The 14716-nt window shown below is 41.2% G+C and overlaps 1 protein-coding gene across 1 annotated transcript; it reads right to left on the minus strand.

The window, feature by feature from the left end:
- Positions 1-3172: 3172 nt before the first annotated feature.
- On the minus strand, positions 3173-6634 carry dazap2 (DAZ associated protein 2). The gene is made up of 4 exons (XM_030119880.1): positions 6473-6634; positions 4623-4741; positions 4287-4535; positions 3173-4199 (listed from the first exon to the last, which is right to left on the minus strand). Exons 1-4 carry the CDS (start codon positions 6483-6485, stop codon positions 4071-4073), a joined length of 510 nt encoding a protein of 169 aa, XP_029975740.1. The 5' UTR covers positions 6486-6634; the 3' UTR covers positions 3173-4070.
- Between the last annotated feature and the right edge of the window lie 8082 nt (positions 6635-14716).

Here is a 14716-nt window from a genome sequence, read left to right on the forward strand (position 1 = left end):
TCATTTTGGAAACGGGAAAGCTAAATGTGACGTTTTGTATTTGTTACCTGACATGGTTACTCATGACTCCCTTGTTTGATACACATTGAAGGCAATAAAAGGTTTTCTTGGACTTTTTATTATTTATTGATTACCACGTTTCTTCGACGGCGTTCTCTAAACGAAATCCCTCGCTGGCCTTTAATATTGAATGTGAAGTGAAGACGGCGAACGCAGCACAGCTGTCATAACTTCCATTCAGGAACATAGCTGCTGAGTTAAAACAATACAAGTGTAGAAAGATGCTTCAACAGAGGCAGGAATTCCTCCATTGTGCAGATAAATTGCAATACGCTGTGAGTAAACGGAGCTGGAAAATCTGCTCTTTGTGTTTGGTCCATTTATAGCAAGGGAGTCAAAGATTCGGCCCGCAGGCATGAATCGGCTCATGGGATGACCTTAAGTGGTAAAAAAAACAAAGCTATCAGTCCACTAAATCAAATTGTGCTGTATGTGGCTTAAAATGAGTTGGACGGCTACATGCTCTTCATTCGGGTTAGTGCTGCCAGCAGCTGGAGCCGGTCTGTCACACGGCAACAGAAAGCCACACTAGTATTTTAGAGTCTTCAATTAAACTAACCCATGCTCTTTAGAATCCAGAAGGAAAGAAGAAACATGCAAACTCTACACAGAAGTCTGAGGTGTGACCTCCATATCAAACCAAATCTCCTCAGTGTTGGCCCGCATCAGGATGAATCACTTTTTGGCCGCGCCACAGGAAATCACTGAAACTTGCACCGGATGCCCGTCCTGTCGCAGCCGGGATTCGAACCGGGGGGTCACCAAACGAGTCAAGGCCGGACCAGATCCACTGTGAAACTAATCCAGATGCCCTGATCTCCAGACTCCTGGAGGGTCTGTCCTGGTCTCTGTATCGAGTCTCCTTGGGGTTTCTGTAGATCTTGGCGATGATACTTCAGATTGAGGTTCGTTCGGCCCTCCAGGGTCCAGACTGGAACCCGCTCAGTCTGTGAAACTGTCTACATGCTGAGAAAACCGCTTAAAGGAGCAATCAGATTTTACATGCACTTCAGAAAAGTGATTAAAAAAATTCCTCTGTTTTACATGTTTATTCCATTATCAGATTTCTTCAGTACGTTCGTAGCGCTGCAGGAGTCAAACTTCCCGTTATTTTCAAAGTATCTGATCTTAGCCAATTTTTGAGGATCCGTATTCATCTGATTTCCTGTTTGATTATGAAACATTTCAACATTTGGCCGTTCCACGATCAATTAAATAGCCTGAAAACTTTAGAAATCAGATAATGATCGGTTTGTAGTGTGCATGTAAACAGGCTGAGTGACGGTAAAATGATCCTGAAAGTACAAATAACAGCAAACCAATTAATACATGGAACGAGTTACAGTAAAATATACATGTGAATAAAAACACAATAAAAATCACATTTTCAAATTTCCAAAATAACCTTTATTCTAAACTTACATTTTAAATTTTAAGTTTAGTATAAAAAAGTTAAGTGCACCTAAGTTCTTTTTTTTTTTCAAAGTATTCCATCTTTGACATGTCTCAGCAAACTGTAGTGACACTCATCTCCTTTAGTAATCTTAAAAGATAGAACGTGTACCAAAGTCCATCACATCACTTTAGTACACACAATCTATTTTACAAAATATTGTAAAGAGAATCCCTGAACTATAAATGTCCATAATCCTTCAACAAAGAGTGATCCGTTTTGCTGGCTGTGGTTGGCATACCATCTACTGGTCAGCTGTAGTTTACAGTACTTCATATTGCTGGGACAAAGCCACCATGATGCTGCTTTACAAACAATCCGAGCGAAGATGGAGGGAAAGAAAAAAAAAAGAAAGAAATAGAAAAAAAACATTTGGCTTTAATAGAAGTTTTGAAAGCTGTGGCCCGGTTTCCCCAAATCAACGTGGATTCTTGGTGTGTGTCAGTGGAGCGACACGCGAGTCGTGGAAGTTTTCCTATCAGCTGCACAGAAGAGGTTCGTTTGAGGAGTGAGGCAGGTTTCCAGACAGATGGACCCTTTTGACTCAAATATAACACTGAAATCATCTTTTCCTTTTATTTTTTTTTTTATTTTTTTGTGGCGGCCACAGCTGTTAAAACTTGGTTTCGCTATGTCGGATACCCAGTGACACGATGACGCTCGACACCCAATGAAGAAGATCCACAAAAACATTAAACTGGCGGCTGGCTCCGTTTTCGAATCGACTGAAATGGATGAATGTTCTGAAAGTAGTTTGATCAACAGCACAAAAGATGTCGAAGAAATTAACAACTGCGCCGGCGGCCATTTCGCCTCTTTGCGTTTGCATGCGGGCTTCCAAACAGCACAACTCCGCACGGATGAAATCTAAAGATCTAAGAAATGTCACAGCTTTGTTTTAAAACCTTGAAAACAGAATTTAATAAGAGAGAGAGTAGCCCCTTGTCTGCCGACGTCTCCGCTTCACTTCGCAGTGCATCTCAGATACAAAGTGTTTCAATCAGATTTGTACAATTAGCAAAAGGTGCAAAAATATGCCACAACTTAAAAAAAAAAAAAAAAAAAAAGATGCAGTAGACCCACGTAAAGTGACACTAAACACTACTGACTGCAGTCGTGTCGGACGCCAAGACGCCTCGGCTTCTTGCTCAACGATATGTTTGCTTTTAAATTGTGACGTTTCAGAAATTTCAAGTCACAACCAAACATAAGTGCATTGTCGACCAGATCTTTGGTACAACCAGCTCATTGGTTATACTAAACAAACGACTCGCCCTAACTAGTCCCGTGCATCGCTTTAATGCGGAAAGAAACACTGGTGTTTCTGGATGAAGTCCCCTCAATCATGGGGAAACGTCTACAAATCAATATTATGATAAAAGGTGACGGTTTTTCTATCCTAAGTCTTCTTGAGAGTCTCTGTGATGATGCTAAATATAAAAAATGGGAGGGTAGTGGTCAAAATCTGTACAATTAAACATTTAGTGTAGAAACTCTGGGTATCCGACTGTGAAAAAGAAACAACGCAAAAAAACAAAACAAAACAAAAACAAAACAGAAAAAGCTAAACCGTTACGCCAACCACCCCTTCCCATTCATCTTACTATTTGGATTTAATTTGTCATTTTCTTTCCTTTAAGTTTACTGAAGTTAATTCGCTTTAATTTTAGGGCTATCCCCAGTGCTCTTTGGCACTTCACTATGCTCATCTACAAGTTGCCCAACAAGGTACAGTAAACCACTTTAGATATTGCATTAAATCTCATTTTGAGTTTTCTTTTTTCTCTCTTTTTTTTTGCTCTCATTTATTAAATTTATACGTGATTTAAATACAACGCCGTCAGATAGACAGCTCTGTGCAAGAGATTTGTCATGGTATTTTGGATACTGTGCAAAAGACAAGACAATTCTAACTAAAAGCATCCAGGATGCTGATTTTTTTCTTTTTTTTTTTTTTTTAAATCATCATACTGGTATTTACATGGAACTATTACACACCTATTAATTTCAACTACACTAAGAGATTTCAAAAAAATGACACGTGGAGATTCTTCTTCTTTTTTTTTTCTTCTGCGCTTGAACTTTGTAACTGCGTTTCACTTTCACTATAAAGCAGCTAAACTAGATAACGCGGGTCTGATATTTGAACATTTCATTTACGTAGCTTTTACAGGAATACAAGAACATTTCCGATGTAATTGGCGACCGTTGGATCAGAAGGAGGCCGGGTCTCCACAACAAATACGGATGCCTGGAGGAGTCCAAGTCCAATCTGGAATGACCGCGGAGGTTCGACCCAATGAGGAATTGTGGGATGGATTCTACAACCTTTTAAAATTTAGCGTTTGTCCTCTCCAGGCAGTGGCATTTAGCGTTGGATCTCTAGGTCAGAAGTGGAGTACTGTACCTTTCACAAGGGCTCTAAAATATTACATTCCGTTAGGTGATATCAGTATTGTGGCATGGCCAAGCAGCCTGAAGAGGGAGCCGTACGGGATGGGGGAAGAACTGGGACATAATGTAGGAGGGGCGGCTCGGTTTAGGCATGAAGTTGCTGTTACCAGATGGTATAACCTCCACTGGATCCGCCCAGGAAGAAGTTATTCTTGCGCTGTGTCATTACAACGTTGGCGCCCTGCATGGCAGCCAGCTGAGCGGCGTTGGGGGGGTGGCCGGGAGGCGGTGGCTGGAGGAAACACACACAGGTAGAGGATAAAACACAAAGGAGAAACACACAGCACTCCGTCATCAGTTCATCTCGGCGGATACTCACTGGGATGGAGACGCTGCTGCCGGCCGTGAAGCGAGCCCCGGCGTCGAAGCCGCCCTCCACCATCACCGTTGAGCCGTGCGGGTAAACGGCCCCCATGGGGTAGTAAGCCATGGGGACGTTCTGACCCACCGCCCCGACCGGCATGTGTGGCTGCATGGGCATGAACACCTGAGCGCCAGGGTAGTGAGAGGACATCTGAGGCACCTGGCCAGGCACCTGAGGTGGAAGCACATATCTGGGCTGGTATATCTGCAGAAAGACGGAAACAAGACGGATTTAAATCAGTTCACAGCCGATCCGGCAGTGTTAAAAGCGAGTTCTAAGTGAAATAGTTACCTCAGAATATGCAGGTGGTGTGTCTGTGTAAGGAGGTGCCTGAGGAGACATTTGCATAGCAGGAGGGTATACAGGTGCGGTGCTCTGCGGAGGGTACACAGCCTGCTGTGGATACGAACCTGCAAAACAGCATTTCCCCTTACAGCAAATATTTACCCTGAACATTCGACAGACAAAGCTCACGTTAAGCATCGTGATCACGCTAAAACATCAAGGTACGCTGAAGAATTTCTCCCACTTCATCATTTCAGTTCCTTATTTCAAGTCTCACGTGTAACGAAATGATGTGAACTGTCACAGTTATTGAAGTTCAGACACACATGAGACAGAATAATACAGTTCAGAAGAAGGAAAGGCCTTTACAGGGAGCTGCAGCTGATTGGTTGAAAAGCGCTCAGAAAAGTTAGAGACTTTAGTTGAGTGATGAGCTGGGACACAAAGACAGCAGAGAAAGAGAACGATAGAAACATTTATTGATTATTTGTAAATTTCTTTGTTAAGTAAGAGTGAAATATGTGACGGAGTTTCTTCTGCGCAAAGCCGGAAAGATTTTAAATAATTACACGAATCATTTACTATAAAGGAATTTATTACACAGCATGTAACATGGGTTGGAAGATCAACATCAATTCAGCTCATGAGGTCAAAGGCCTACATTTTTCCATCGCGCCACATGATTCCTGAAAGTGTGTAAAATGTCAAGGCTTAAATTTTCATATTTGGAGTTTGAATAAATGTTTCTTTTTGAGTTTATAAAGTGGAGAGTTTTGGATGCTCCCTTCCAGGGTCGCCCTGCACCGTGATCGGCACAAGATTCACGCCAAAGAGGATGGACGTGGAAGGCCTTGCTCATGGATCCACAGTGGTGAAACTTATAACATGAATGACTTCACCTTAGAATTTTGAAAACAGCGATTTGTGGGGAAAAAATGGCCCAAAGAGGAAATAAAGTTACAATAATGTGACTGTATGAAGTTACAGTCCCCCTGTTCTTCCTTCTCCACCTGCTTATTTTCAGAAAACTGTCTGCAAACTACCTTCATGGTTGGTTTGGCATCTTATCTTCCAACTTTTCTCGATGAGGGCCTTCTGTCCTGGTTTCAGTTTCATTTTCTTCATTTCGGGAAGTATGTCAGCTTTAGCTCATTCCTCCAATGTTTTGTTCTTCTTGTTTTAGACGAATATATCTTAATTCAACAAAACGTGTTATGTTGGTACGTAAACAGTATTAGAATCAAATTATTTCTATTAATTGTATTATTTGTGATATACGATGGTTTGTTTAAACATTTAAAGCCGCGGATTTATTTACATTTGTTTAATTTATTGGTAGCATTAACGAGCTAAACTCTCAGACTGTATCTGAAACTAGTGCGGTGATCTAATAAAACAGATACAACATGTTCCGCGTGTACACTGGCACACATAACAAGCAAATTGGAATTAAAAATCATCGGTGTATTTTTTTGGACGTGGAACGGAGAATCTGGCTGGAGGAGAGAAAAACACCACAGAGCAGTGAAGTCATGTCAGCCAGTGAAATGTGTCTGCACTGGCTGATGTTAGCGGACCACTAACAAAATGTGAACGGGCCGTCCAAAAAACGGCAGAAACGTACAAAATGACAGTTTATCTAAAACATCTGTGTCCAACAAGCCGGGGGATCTGTTAATAAACTGTTGGCCTGAGTGCAGCGTGTGATCTCGGCTAGTAACCAGAGAGCGTCAGTTATTGTTATGTACGTAGCTCCAGATAGCCATAACGACAGCCCCTCGTCTCCTTTACTTTACAACGCCAGCTTCACGGAGCGGACAGCTGGCTAACATCCCGAACCGTGTCTGGAGAAATACCTTTGTTGTTCATCGTTGCGGAGAAATCCGGAGGCAAAGGAGTCCTGGATGCTTTTTTGTTCTTGGAACGGGAGCTGTGTGTCTTGTCTCGGCCTTATTTCAGCTTACGGGGCTTCACACAATCAGCCACTTCCTTGTTTTTCAAGCTTCTTGTTGTTGTGGAAGTGCTGACGTCACTCGTTCTGTGTCGGCGCTGACCGACGCACGGACGCTTCTATTTTTTTAAGTTGCACGCGGGCGCCCCCTGCTGGTCTCCAGCCGCCAGAGCGTGACGGGAGGGGAACAGCACACCATTGAGAATGATAAAATTAATAATAATAATAATAATAATAATAATAATAATAATAATAATAATAATAATAATAATAATAATAATAAAGTTTGTTTCAGCAAGATGCACTGTATCTGTCAGTGTAACCTTCATAAGTTCAGCAACTACACTGATCTGCATAGACTTAAAAACTTCATCCATTCCAAATATGTGGTGCATGAAGTAAAACATCTGACAAGAATGGAGAGTAACTGTAATTTCCTGTGCAAGAAAGGAGTAAATGTCCATGACGCCCCTTCAACAATTACCAATGACATCTTTAAAAGAAAAAGATTTAAAAAAAAAAACTGTAAGTCAAATCAGAGTTTATTTCCTGTTTTTTCCAGTCTAGTTTTACTATCCATTTTGAGCAAGTGACACACTTTTACAGGTTATCAACTATGTTTTGCCATTGGTATTAACTGTAGATTAAATAATTGTTAAGTTCTGTGCACATGTTAATACTAATGTGTGAAATTCACCAAAGTGACTGAGAAAATGTATATACAAGCCCAGCTCTTTTCAGAAGCAAGAATGTTGACCAGAAGAAAGTCTTTCTCCCAGTGGTCAGGATGATCTCTGCCTCCAGCCTGCTGCGTCCCTCAGCCTTCAGGATGTTGATCATGATTGGAAAAACAGTGACATGATGCATGTTGATGCATGTTGAGATATGCTGAAAAGACCTATACAAGTCAAGAAATCCAACTTTTGCTGTGTAAATACTCTAAAACATGACTGGTGACAGTTTTCTTACTCTACTACCTGCCGGTGAAAGGCAGCATTCTCAGTTTGAGGGCAAGTGATGCTGACAGTTTCTACTAAAGGTTTATTTTCACTTATCAAGAATCCTGTCAGGATTCCTCCTCCTTCAACGACCTCAATGATCCTGTAGATAAAAATGAGCTGTGAAAACCCATGAAAAGAGGCAGGCAGAAAACTGACAGACCTTGGTTACTGTGAAAACTGTCTGGGGAGTATTTTTCCTGTCATTTAACAAAGGGAATCATCCGCTATTGACAAGATGAAGTATCAGCGAACATTTAGACAGTGTGATCGTCAAACGTTTCCACCCGTTATGATCCCTTTTGGGAATGTGTCATTTAAAGACACAGCTTTCAGCACAAAAGAGTGTTGGCTAAATACATCAGTCATGGGTTTTTGTTACAGCCATTCAAATGTTTGTGATATTTTCCAATGCCTACGCAGAATCTTCATATGATCCTGAATCTAAAGTCAATCATCAGCATTGATAATTGCGATAACTTACTGATCACTGATTGATGAATGCAAACTGAAAAACGTCTAAATGACTTATTGCAGTATTTTAAATCGATTAAAACCATTAATCATTTTCTGATGTGAATGCACTGATAGAAACATGACAATCAGGTCATGAGCACATTGTATACAGTAATTACTGGTACAAGACGGGTCAATATCGACATCTGAGTCCTAACACACCCAAAAAATATAGTACCAAGTTGTCACACAGCAAGAAATTATATTTTTCACCAAACACAACGAAATCTAAAAATTTTTTTTAGATTATTTGACCAACAACCTCATGTGTCATTTACACAAGCGTGGCAGGAAGCACGTGGCATGTGGCCACATTAGGCCATCTTGCTGTTCGATACCTGGGGCCTCTGAATCTTTGAAAGTAATGATGCATTCTGGGGGGAAAAAAAAGCATTTCTAAACCACATCAAACCAGAAACTTCCCACAAATGTTTCAGAGCTCAGAGAAGCTAATGTTGCATCCTGACCACTTTGTCTTTCAGATTTTTTTCATTTCTAAATATTTGTGTTTGAAATGCAGTCTGTCCTGTGACCTCCAGAGAATCCAGAGACACACGTTGATAACCAGAAGACGAGCTCCTGCCTGGAGAGTTGTGATTCCCGCGACTCTGTGAAATACTTGACCACCTGACGAATGAATGCTTCTGCTGGAGAAATCTTCACCGTGTTTCAATAAACTATCAGGCAGTACAAGGAGGAGATTGATCATCAGATCCGTCTCCTCAGTGTTTCCAAAAAAAAAAAAAAAAAAATTGAATGTGCTGTAAAGAAGAACAATAATTTTAATGAGAAAGTCAGAGACACATGAAACTGATTTTGTGGATAAGTTTTACTTTGTATGTTAGTTTCTCCCTTGACTGTGATTTGTTGGTTATGATTCCTAAAATTATACCTGGTATGTTTCTGGCTTAGACTTTGTCCCTATAGATTATGGTCATGATATTGATAGTTGTAAAATACAGCAGACAGTCCTCATGCAGTTTACAACAGCTGTTACTGCCAAATGAAATTATTTTAGGTCACTTCACTCAAATCGAATTGAAATGCGCAAACACTGTATCTTCACATTTATTTCTATGTTATCTATTTCACAGGAGGCCATTAGTGTGCAGTTCCGACTGTGTCCAGTAGGCGTCAGTATGAAGATGAACGCTGTTTGTGATCCTCAAAACAAGTGAGAGAAGAAGCAGCTTTGTATTTCTGTTTCGCGCCGGCTGCAGTCACACTTTTGTGTTTGCATCCCATGGAGGAAACATCTTCTACTGAAAAAAATGACTTCAGTCCTGGCTTTGAGAGACTTTATCGACGAGCGACTAAATGCTGCTGCTGGAGAAATATTCACCGTGTTTCTACAAACTATCGGGCAGTACGAGGAGGAGGTTTGTCGTCAGCGCAGACTGCTGCAGCTCGGTGGGAAACCTCAGATCAAGTTAAAAGGAACAGGTATGAAAACTTATGGATGAACACATGAGCCTGACTCGTGGACTGTTGTTGCACAGCGGACAGAAATGAAGGTGCAGCTCTTGATCACAGTGAAATATCAGCCGTGATTTTAAAGCAGAAACAGCATTAAATAGATCCCAGTGTTTCCTTTACATCGATTTTGGAGTGGTGGGCCACCATTCCTAAGTAACTTCTCTCCTGTGCTTCTTCAAATTTCTGAAAACCTTTTCCCACTGCCATGAGGGACCGATTATTAGCGGGGGTTTTTTTTGGTCAGTGGGAAAGGGGTATCAGCTCTCTTTTTTTTTCAACTACTCTAATGCCACATGTCTCCACTTGCTGCAGACTGTGTGAGCGCTCTGTTAGCTCGAACACACCACTCGCCAAACGGCTGGGTTAGCATTATATGAGGAGCTGAAAAACGCTGATTGCAGAAGGTGCAAGACATTGAGGAAAGTACGGTATGAAAACGCATTTCTGCTGATGTGAGTCGCTGCACTGCAGCAGCGGATTGGAGCCGACGTGTCGAAGCAGCGGCCATCTTGTGGAGGTGCTCCTCACTTGCACAGTGCATGATGTCGGCAGAGCAGGGGTGGCAAACTGAATCCCTAAAAGGCCGCCATCCTGCATGTTTTAGACGTTTCTGCTCTTCAGCACTCCTGAATCTCATGTTGGTGTTACCCTCAAGCTTGTAAAGAAAATCCCAATCAGGAGCCTGTCATGGCAACCAGCTGTGTTACAACTGAGAGACCTGAAACATGCAGGGTTCCACCCAGAGGACTGGAGTTCCACACATGTGCAGGAATGACATGTTTCTACAGTAAAAGGGATTATAAATTGACCTATTTTCAGCACATTAAATGGTCTGTTTGTTACACACACGTGGTTTGAGTGAATACACATAACTATGCATTGGTGCCTATTCCCACTTGCAGTCAGATGTGATGTTAGTGTAAATAATCAAACTACCACACTGATAATGGTGACTGTTGATGAACCTTTTTTCCTTTAGTACTGTTTTTTTGTGTGTGTAATATATGTATATATATGTTAAAGCTCATGTCCGGAGTTTCCGTTCGTTTCCAATGTAAGTATCGTTTTTTAACAGAGCTTAAATGTGTCAGTGTGGTTCCATACTATAATATAATACTAGCATAAAGCAATATAAAAATTTATTTATGAGCCCCACCTTCATCTCATAGACCCCCATGTTATCTGAAAAAGCGCTGGTCAGCTTCAGCCAATAGATTTCGAGCTTCCACTTTGTCATGTTGTCAATCAACTTGTGCACAGCCAGAGAGCGCGTGCACTCGCCCAGGCAGAGGAGAGTTAGCACCGCTGCAGCTGCCCCGCTTACCTCGGACATATCCATTGTCTGCTGAACATCCACCGTAAACAGCTAAACATGTAGGATGCTGTAGGACTCATTTTCAACCAACGGATAATTTGCGTGCTCAATTAAAGGGGCGTGGCTTGGTCGCTCATGAAAGCAGAGGGAGGGGGAACCTCCAGACATTGGATTAAAAAAAACCTCTCTCTTTCAAAACTCCGGACACGAGCTTTAATGTTTCTGTTAAATAAATGGAAAAATCAAACATTATTTACAATAACTTAATAATCAGCCTTTAAAATGCTATTTTCAGATGGCCCAAAAAAAAAAATTGTAAAAGTAATCTGCAGTCAAGTGATATTTGTTTACTCCGCCACAGCTAACCGGAGCGCCAGCCTCTGCTGCTGAAAAACATCTGAGAGGATGCTCCGTAGATGATCTGAATCAGAAACGAGGGAAACGGTGTTTGTGTGGTTTGCAACAATTCAGCGATCAGAAATACTCATGTTGCATACATAAATATTTCTCATTTACCGTATTGGCCCGAATATAAGACGACCCCTATTTTTCAAATATCATTTTGTGAAAATAAAAATATGTTGAAGACAATAAGGTTACTCATAAAAGAACTTTTTATTGTACAATTATTTTAAACCCAAAAACTCACAACAGAGACATTTCACGTGATTTAAGATTTAAAAAAATATATTGCATTATTAAAGGTGCATTAAGAGTTTTTCAACTTTAAAAATACTTATTTTCCACCATAAATATGTTACAAATGTTCAATGGTGTGTAGAATGTTCCCTGATATATTGTAAGTACCGCTAACAGCATTAAATTGTCACTTGAAAATTGCAGTGCCGGTCCGGCACCAGAATTTTTTTGCTGAGAATTTGAGATGAAAATATAAGAACATCTCACTTAACAGTGCAGTAAATGGGGAAAAAAAAATCTAGCACCAGACAATAAATCCTGCGATGCACCGTTTTTTCAGTAAAAGAAAGAACTGAACGATTGTTAAAGTGTGACAGTTTACAGCCCTGAGGATTTTTGTTGCTGTAAAATTAAAAAACTAAAGAAACCGCCTGGGGATAATGAAGGTGCTTTAGAATGGAAACATTATTTTCAAGTTATGATGCTAAATATGCTGCTGCCATCATTAATGCTTGCATCAAATGTACAAAATTTAAATAATCTAGATTGGACAGATTAGTTTAAAATGTAACGGGCAAAACTGCAATAATATAAAAAAAAAAATTGACAAAATTAATAATTTTTCTCCTCTTACAATGTGCTCGTATGGTGGCAGTGGCCTGAAAAGACAGCACTGGCTACATTTACGTGCAGTCAATATTCGTGTTAAGATAAATATTCGGGTTTCCTGAACATTTGGAATAACTCCAGGGAGATCCTCATTCAGACCACAGCCACAGGCGACGCCATGACTGCATTTGCACTTCATGGCCACTTAGGTGTGTTGTTTGCATGTTCAACCTTATTTACACAGACACCACAGAAGAAGACCGGCTGCTGCAAGCCGCTGCAGGCTCAGTCTGCATGTTGTTAGAAACAGAGCGTTAGCGCAAGAAGTGAATATGTTCAATGATGCGATGCACTGTCATTTTAGTAAAAGAGAAGACTGAACGATCGTTAGTTAAACTGTATCACAAGTTTCCTGGACTCAAAGACCAGATTCTTTGCGGATCGGTGTGCTAGCAGCGGTGTACTAGCAGCGGTGCGGTGGAGCAGCCTGTCCTGTCAGCAGCCCTCATCTTCAGAGGATAACGCCAATACATGGCTGACTTCATCTGCTTCGCTGCTCCACGTTCAGCTCCATCTCGGTTTCTTCTCAGACAACTTGCAGGCGGAAGTTGAGCAGGAAAAGTCGACTGTGTCAAGCATGTGACGTAATGCGCACTCCTGCTGACCTGATTTCCTTAAGTTTCGTTTTCTCCGCCATTACTCTGCCAGATGCTTAACGAGCAGCAACCTAGCAGTTAGGGCTGGGCGGTATGGCAAAAATTTCATATCACGGATTTTTTAAAATTCATACTGGTTTCCCGGTATTTGACGTTATTTTTTTTCATGCGAGAGTGTGGTTATACACATTTTCTTCTGATAAGAAAATAATTACTGCAGTTAATTGACTTTAAATAGCCCATTTTACTGTCATAAGGACTGTATCATGTTTGTTTTTTTTTCATATCCAGATTGCGTGATTGCGATCATTATCTCCACCCGCAGTTTGTTTTTTTTTCCTCATATGCAATGCAGTCCCTTTAGCGAACGCATCTTGAATGGACGTATGACTGTTACTTGCAGATTGAGCTGTGGATGTGGAGGGTGTGGATCTTAGTTTATGACATTCCTGGTACTCTAAAACGTGTTTGTCGGCTAAGGTGGTGAAGCTAATTGCTAGTGTTAGCACCGCCGGCTACCCCTTTTGCTCGACAGCATTTGCAAAAGAGTTTGGTCCACGTCCGACCTTTTAAAGCTGAAGAACTTCCAAACTACAGACGTGGCTCCTCTTTTTGGTATTAGTTCCTCTGGGTAAACAACGTGTGCTTCACTTTGAGAGCTCTCGCCGGCAGCCAACAACACGCTGTGTTGTCGGTGTGCAGCAGTGAAATGGGTCCCTGCTGAAACACTTTACCTCTGCGCACGTTCCGGACGTTGTTTGGGCTATTCACCGGTATTGCGGTATAAGAAAAATTCATATAATAACGAAAATAAAGACCGGTATTCGTTACGAACCGGTATACCACACAGGCCTACTATCTAAAAACAAAACAAGTCAGTATTTAAAATTAAAGCCGCCAGCTCAATGCTAACTATTAATGGAAACGCCATTGACTTGCTAACAGAATTAGCATCTGCGTTGAAACTTCAAAACAAACTGACAAACTCACAAGTATCAATTTCATCTCTATCCTGAACATCAACTAAGTATATTCGAGGACTTACAGGCAGATATTTTCGATGCGCTGTTTGAAATGAACCTTAGAAAAACAAACACCAGCCACACTTGCTCACAAGATGCTCTGTCTGTGAAGGCCAGTAAGATCTGGAACAGTCTCCCCCTCACTGTCAGAGAATGCTCCACTTTTCCTCTTTTCAGAGCTCAGCTCAAAGTGTGGCTTAAAGCAAACCAGTCTTGTAATCGCTGACTCTATTTTTAACATGTTTTCTTTCGTACTAATTGTGTTCCTTTTTTTCTCATATCTGCCTAGGGGCTACGGATGTCAATTAGCCTTGTGGCTATAATCCAGCATAATTACGCCTGTTATTTTGTTTTGGCAATGCAGATGTTTATTAATGTGCACTGTCCCTATCAAATAAATAAATAAATAACTTGCTCGATCTTCCTCTCACACTGCTGGAGGCTTCACTCTATCCATCTCACTACCTCCCCCTAATGGGGCGGCTGAGCCACTGCATGCAAGCAGAGGCAGTACAGTTCACCGGTACTTCGACTCCATCTAGTCCTCGATTATAGCACCACCCCATATTTGAGAATACCATTCCTGGAAAAAAATATTGTCTTATGTTCGGGCCAATACCGTATTTTCTTAACCCCACAGCTTCTGTTGGATTTCTTGCTTCTTAATGTTTCTATTTTGAATGTAGCCTCTCCTGTCTCATCCATGCCTCACTGTAAAATATTCACATCAGTGACTTTTGTCTTGTTTCCCTCCAGAGAGTCTGCAGATATACATCCCATCCAGTCTGGAGCAGGAGGAACATGAAGCTCCACACATTAAAGAGGAGGAGGATCTTGTTGAAGAAATGATTACTGATGGAGAAAAGGAAGATTCCCACGATTCTGTGAGACACTTGACCACCCGGCGACTGAATGCTG

This window comes from Salarias fasciatus, chromosome 20, assembly GCF_902148845.1.
Source record: "Salarias fasciatus chromosome 20, fSalaFa1.1, whole genome shotgun sequence".
Classification (NCBI taxonomy): domain Eukaryota; kingdom Metazoa; phylum Chordata; class Actinopteri; order Blenniiformes; family Blenniidae; genus Salarias; species Salarias fasciatus.